At 49.7% G+C, this 7,057-nt stretch overlaps 1 protein-coding gene across 1 annotated transcript; it reads left to right on the top strand.

Moving 5' to 3' along the window:
* The first annotated feature begins 2,388 nt into the window (after window positions 1-2,388).
* LOC119270211 lies at window positions 2,389-6,144 on the top strand. Its single transcript, XM_037552193.1, has 6 exons — window positions 2,389-2,939; window positions 4,094-4,213; window positions 4,322-4,375; window positions 4,548-4,711; window positions 5,385-5,561; window positions 5,634-6,144. The coding sequence occupies exons 1-6, from the start codon at window positions 2,487-2,489 to the stop codon at window positions 5,878-5,880; spliced, it is 1,215 nt and encodes a 404-aa protein (XP_037408090.1). The 5' UTR covers window positions 2,389-2,486; the 3' UTR covers window positions 5,881-6,144.
* Window positions 6,145-7,057: the final 913 nt, after the last annotated feature.

The following is a 7,057-nucleotide window of genomic DNA, read 5'->3' on the forward strand; positions in this document are numbered from 1 at the left end:
GAGCTCTTGCCATAAGGCACTTGTGAAGATATGATCCCTGTTAGAGATGATCGCCATTGGGAGCCCGTGCAGCTTGAAGATGTTTTGCATGAATATAGTGGCCACCGAGAGGGCTGTGTATGGGTGCTTCATTGCTAAGAAGTGGCCATATTTGGAGTACTTGTCCACTACCACCAGGATGACATCGTAGCCCCCTGATCGCGGCAACCCTTCGATGAAATCCAAGGAAATCACTGCCCATGGCCTTTTGGGTATTGGCAAGGGTTGTAAGAGTCCAGCCGGAGCCACTCCTTCTGTCTTCTCTTGCTGGCAAGTTTGGCACTTTCTGACAAAGGCACACACCATCTCCTTGAGGCCTTTCCATGCAAACAACTGTCACACTCGATGATACGTTGCATGAAACCCAGAGTGACCCCCTGTTGCACTGTCATGGAGTGCTGAGATTAGGGTTGTTTGAGTTTCAGTGTCCTTACCGATCCAGATACTCCCTTGAAACTTGATGACACCTTCACTTAATTCAAAGCCGGTATCACTTTTACTGTCCAAGGCTAAGCTGGTCATCCACTGATGAGTCACTGTGTCTTGCTGGTAACTTGCTCGAATTGCGTCCAACCAAGCTGGTCGTGCAAGGGTTACTGCCGCCAGTTCGTGCGTATCCGTATGCTGCGTCTGGAGAGGGCATCAGCCGCTCGATTGGCCACCCCTGCCTTGTACTGTATTTGGAAACAAAGCCCGGCCAACTTGGTGAAAGCACGCTGCTGGATAGGTGTATTGAGGCGTTGATCTGTCAGGTTGAGCAGACTGCGTTGGTCCGTCCGGCTGATAAACTCAGAGTGCTGTAGATATGGCCGCCAATGATCGACAGCTAACAACAGGGCCAAGCACTCCTTCTCGTATGCTGACAGTCCCAGGTTGCGGGGAGCAAGGATCTTGCTCAAGTAAGCGACGAGGTGTCCAGCCTGCATCAGCACCACGCCAATCCCTGTTGCGCTGGCATCCGTTTCCACGATGAATTGCTTTGAGAAATCGGGCAGCGCGAGTACAGGTGTAGTGACCAGCGCTTGTTTGAGGGCCTGAAATGACGCCTCTGCTGTTGGAGTCCACACAAACACGGAATTCTTTTTTAGCAGGTCATTGAGTAGTGGTCGGCTGATAGATCCAAATTTTTTGACAAATTTTCTGTAATAGCCTGACAGTCCCAAGAAACCCCGCAGCTCCTTGATATTGGCGGGTTGTTTCCAGTTCTGAACCGTCTGCACATGCTCTGTCATAGTGGCAACCAATTCATTGTCTCTCGGGAGTTGTAGCACTTGACACAGCAGCTGTATGTGCCTCTTTCCCCTTTTAGATCCAGGCACGTTACAAGCTGCCACCGCAACTTTGAGCTAGTCAAGGACCATTGAGTGCAATGGGACCCGGACGGCTCTTGGTGGTCTCGGCTTGGGGTCAAGCCGGATTCCAAGGAGGGAGGGATGTTAGGAGCCCTCCTAACCTGTACATGTGCATGGGGCTTGCCGTTGGGCCAACCCACAGACTTGGCCTATCTGCGACCCACCTCTGCGGCTACAAGTATGAGGGAGATGATAGGGGCAGGCATCCAGTGGATCAATTGGCAAGGCACCTGACGGCTACCTTCTTCCCCTTCCTCTATCCTTCCTCTACCTTCCCTTCCTCATGTAATTCAATTCGTCTCTAATCGAAACTTGTGTCCAGTAGTTCATAAGAGAGATATCCCGTACCTTACATAGGGTGTTGGGCGGGATTTGGTTTTACATACCGTTTTAATTGGATTTATGGGATGATTTCCCACGCAAAATTCGTGTGCGACAAACACGTTCATGTTGGAATTTGCAAAATGAATTCTATAAATTCCGAGCCAAATGATTGGTGCCAAACAAGCTGTTAGAGATTTGATGAAACTCATGGCTTTGTGTCTCATGTCGCACGAGGGTAGGCTTGGCCCCTGTTTATGATTCTGGCCTTGGCCGACCGCCGTGGCCGACCTCGTTCTAGAAGAGGTCCGTAGACAAGCGTGTGGCCGTGTGGGCACACATGGATTAGCAATCCACGAGGCCTAAACAAACCAATCCGCGCCCTCCATCGCACGCTGTTACGTGCGAAACTCCGCCACTAACCCGGAGTTTAGCGGTCGCACAGGGCCAACCGCGACAATGATGAACCCACTGCATTAATCATTACTATACTCTACGCGCCTAATGACCAGCATAAACTATCCCGGATGCCGCTGCCACGTCGGCGGCGCACCACCCACCAACCCGGGCCTCGCCTCGCCGCCGCTGTATATAACGGGCCCACAGGCCGTGGAGCCGGGTATCCCGTCGCCGGATCGGAATCACCGAACTGCCACCCCACCGCCACCCACCCCGTCCCCGGAGCGAAAAGGCAGGCAGGGGGAAAACGGGATTTTTTGCCGCAAGCGAGGCGAGCGCCAGAGCGAGCGAGAGAGCTTTTTCCTCCCCCCCGACATGACACCGCATCTGCCCGTGTCGCCCCACTCCGCCCACCACCTGCTCGACGCGCTGCCCCCGTCGCCGCACCACCGCCGCCTCCGCAGGCGCCGCCGCTTCTGCCCGCCGCGCCCCAGGGCATCATCCTCCCCCTCCTCCCTCCGCTGCCGCGCTGCCGCCGCCGCCGCGCCGCAGCCGGCGGCGGCGGCGGCAGCGAGGACGAGGGTGTTCGTCGTGTCGGACCTGCACACCGACTACCCGGAGAACATGGAGTGGGTGCGCCGGCTCGCGGTGCGGGCGGGGCCGCCGGGCGCCGGGGAGGGCTTCGACGCGCTCGTCGTCGCCGGGGACGTGGCGGAGACCAGGGACAACTTCGCGCGCACCATGGAGGCCCTCAGGGCGCGCTTCGACGCCGTCTTCTACGTGCCCGGCAACCACGACCTCTGGCTGCGCCGCGAGGGTGGCCGCTACGTGAGTGGATTCCGCCTTCCCTCCTCCCCCTCCCCCGTCCCTTTTCCCTCTGTTTGACTATCGGCATTCCTTGTGCCGCAAGCATGGTGTTTGACGAAATGCGTTGGCCTGGTGCTTCCGCTGCATTCCTAGTCTTTTAGTCTGTCCTCTCTGAAACCTGAAACGCCCGCCTGCTTCCTGCCCGCCATTGTCCAGTAAATACGTTGCTTAATGATCCTAGTTTTAGATGCAGTGCGAAGTTTGCTGATGAGGTTTGATGTTGATACTGGTTTTAAGCAGGCTTGTGTAGTTGAGCTGCATTTCAGTTGTGAACCTAGTCATATGTTGATCCTATTGGACTATTGGTTCTTGTTTCCTGACTGAAACGGTTATGAGGACGCATACCTCTGCATCATTTCAGTTGTGAACCTAGTAGGAGTAATACACTGATGTTATTGGGCGTTGCCACTCGGAGTTGTTTTTCTCCAACACGCGTCTAAATGTGCATCATTGTGTCAGAAGAACATGAAAGAAGGCGTGAAATACAAACCAACAACGGTGGAGGATGACCAAACTGAAAAACACAGCAAAAATAGAACACCAAGACTGTAAGTAACAAAGCTACTCTAGCCTAGCCAAGAATCCAAAACCGACTAAAAAGCCTATGCTGTGTTGCTGCCTAAGCCGGTCAGGATGTGCCCTGTCCTGTCCGAGATTCAGAGCTCTGCATCATTGCGGGTGGCTTCTAAGAATTAACCTCGAGAGACAACTGTTCCCGAGCTTCGAGAGACACCAAGTCATTAAGATGATCAGCGACCTGATGGTCTTCATCTTGTTGCCTGTGCGCCCAGCAGCAGTATCATCGGAAGATCGAACCCCTTTAAAACATCATACCAGACTTGCCAAGAGAAGGAACAGCCGGAGCAAATGTGAGATCAATGCATCCTCTTGTTTTCTCAGCGGACATGCATCTGGATTGTCATTATGCGGGAGTGTTTGAATAGCTTGGTACAAATTAGTAGCTCTTGCACATATGCTATGAAGCATGTGGTACAACTGAAATGATGCAATGACGATTGTGGTTTTGGATGGTTGCTAATACATCAGTTCATTTATGTTTTTCTCTGAGCAAAGCATTTACCCTTTAATTTATATTGGTTTGCTCATTCTTCCAGGTGGATTCGATGGAGAAACTGACTGCATTGCTTGATGCGTGTAGTGAGCTGGGTGTGGATACAGGCCCTAGAACGATAGGTGACTTAGGGATCATACCATTGTTTTCATGGTATCACAAGGTTGCTTATTTTTCCCTAATCCATTGTCATAAATTTTCTAACCAGATCAAAATGCACCATGTCACTATGATTTTCCTGCTTACTCGTCTTTGTTTAATCGCATTACAGAGCTTTGACAAGGAAAAGGATGTTAACAGTGTGCGTGTTCCTTCGTTGGAGATGGTAAGTTGATCTTTCGCTCAGTGTCTTGTTCTGATTTGTATGGATATACACGTAAACATAATGTTGTTTATAGGTGTAGACATGTACTGGCTGTTTCAGTTTCTCATTTTTTGTTCTGTACAGTTCTCAATTCCTCACGACGTGCATGCACTAATATGTTTTTTATGATCAGGCTTGTAAAGACTTTCATGCTTGCCAATGGCCTTCGGACTTGGGAAGTGATGATGAGGCTCTTGCTCTTTACTTTGACAAGTTGAATGACAAGAACAATGATGCTATTGAAGAAGTAAAAAAGAAGAGCAAACAGATACTTACATTTTCACACTTTGTACCAAGGTTAGTGCTCACTCCTCCTATCTATTCGTATGCCACTGGCAAAGGTTCTTTGTCCTAGCGATCTTGTTGATTCTTACCAAGTCACAGTTGTTAGGGAATTGTGAATCCAGTGACTAGGATACTTGCTATGTTTGATTAATTTACTTGCAACCCATCTTCTTAATTCAAGCTCGTATATTTGGAGATTAATAGTAATTGCATGGTAAACATGTTCACTTTGCAGCTATCATACCTCACTTAGGTGATCATCCTCTAGGCTTTTGTATTCATACTTGGCATTTATATTTCATTTCATGTTATTTTTATGATAAGAACACCTCAAGGAAAAGTCCTCTTGTCAAATTAAGGTTAGCGTCAACTAAGGAACCACTTTCGAAAATGCAGCAATTATTTTCTTTGTGACCAGTCATTCCCGAGGTAGCCATTTGCTGTGTTACAGAGAATACAGATTGCGTAGTGGAAGATATTTATTTTCACGCGGCTGTGTAACTGCGTCAGGTTGCTGATGTAAGTCCTTATATGAAACCTGTCCCTAATCATCTAGCTGACCTGTCTTTGCCTGTGTATTAGGATATTCAGTGCTGTTCAAATTTCATCACTAAAATGTAGGATATCTTAGGCGAGCCTCATAGCCCCAAAGGCCAAAACTAATGTCTACTGCTCGACTCTGCAGGCAAGAGTTATGTCCAGAGAAGCGAATGCTTTACTATCCAAACCTTCCGAAGGTCATCGGCTCTGATTATTTGGAAAGAAGGCTGAGAGCTATACACAACAACGCTAAAGATGGAGCAGCCTGCCATGTATTCGGGCATACACATTTCTGTTGGGATTCTGTGGTTGATGGTATCAGGTACTAATCTAACCATTCTCTAGGATCGAAATGCACAATTCTTATACTAACCAGATAGGTGTTCCAACACAGGTATGTACAGGCGCCTCTAGCATACCCTCGGGAAAGAAAGCGAAGGATAAACGGAGGCCAAGGATGGTTGCCTTTTTGTGTATATCGTGATGGCTTCAACCCTGAAATATACCCGGCTATATGGTCCGACTATTACAACAAGAACAGAAGGGAGCCCGAGAACACCCAGCTTGCACCGTGGGTTGCCAAATATTTTTCAAAGTACTACGGACCCCCTGTTTTTGCCAAACAAACTGAATCCGGTTGAGCTGTCCGGTACGACATTGAAATCCGCATCAAACAGAGAAAAAGAAAAAAAAAGGAGATATTGACATTTTACATGTACATGGTTTTTTTCTTTCTTCCCTTTTTGTAATTTTTGTTGTTTCCTTTGCTACAACTCACAACTCTTGGGCAACGAATGGCCCCCTTGTGTTGGATGTATGCTGAAAAAAACAATGTAAAGATGCTTGTAAGCAGCCTCGCTGCAAAGATAGTGACATGCAGAAGCCATTAGATATCTCTCTCTTCATCTACGGCGTGGCTGATGGGTCTCCGTCTCACTGCTCTTTTTTGTTGTGTCGCGGTGGAGTCGGAGCTGCCATGGTGTGGCCTGAACGGTGACGATGATGTTGTAACAACGGATAGATTGTGTGGATTTGATCGTATCTGTCCAAATCAGAACTGCCGGTTGCTGGCTGTGGTGTGGCTGCCTCTTTGCATCACCTTTTCCCTGTTGATTAGATCGATAAATCATCTTTTCCAGTTCAAACCTCTACCTCACGTGAGATAACGATTTCCTTGATCGAACATGGCCTGGAATGGCCAGCATTTTTCACCACATAAATACATGCTGATAGTATATTCCCTGACATTGGTGTTCTTTTTTCGTGGGATTCTGGCATTAGTGTTGGTCCTTGGACCTAATAATTTGGAAAGCGATTATTTTCAACTGACTGATTTCTCTACGTCGTAAGCCGGGTCCTCCGCTCGACATGTGCCCCCGTGCCTTTCTTTTCCCCTTTTGAATCTCTTTCTTCGTCGCGCTGGGAGAGGGAGAACTCCGACCACCGCGCACCGCTGCTGCAATCCGAGACGAACAACGACCGCCCCCACTGCGCCGATGCTGCAACGCAGCAGGAAGAGGAAGGCCGGAGTTGGGGCCACACCCCACCGATGCTGCAACGCAACACGCAAGGGTGGCCAGAGGCTGCAATACAGCTTAACCGGCGAGTCCGGAGTTGAGATGTAGCCGGCGGTGCTGCCCGGCGGCTGCAATGGAGCTTCACCGGCGACGCCTAGAGCTGCCATGCAGCCGACGATGCTGCAATGGAGCTTCACCGGCGACGCCCAGAGTTGCGATGCAGCCGGCGATGCTTCAATGGAGCTTCACTGGCGGCTGCAATGGAGCTTCACGGGCAATGTGGATCTGCGATGCAGCGATC

Source organism: Triticum dicoccoides, chromosome 1A (genome assembly GCF_002162155.2).
Source record: "Triticum dicoccoides isolate Atlit2015 ecotype Zavitan chromosome 1A, WEW_v2.0, whole genome shotgun sequence".
Lineage (NCBI taxonomy): Eukaryota > Viridiplantae > Streptophyta > Magnoliopsida > Poales > Poaceae > Triticum > Triticum dicoccoides.

What these genes read in the sequence shown, in the direction of transcription:
- LOC119270211 (XM_037552193.1), top strand. Translation starts at nt 2,487, where the DNA reads ATGACACCGCATCTGCCCGTGTCGCCCCACTCCGCCCACCACCTGCTC. An exon ending in TGTTTTCATGGTATCACAAG is followed by an intron (nt 4,214 to 4,321) that starts GTTGCTTATTTT and finishes ATCGCATTACAG; the next exon opens with AGCTTTGACAAGGAAAAGGA. An exon ending in GTGTTCCTTCGTTGGAGATG is followed by an intron (nt 4,376 to 4,547) that starts GTAAGTTGATCT and finishes TTTTATGATCAG; the next exon opens with GCTTGTAAAGACTTTCATGC.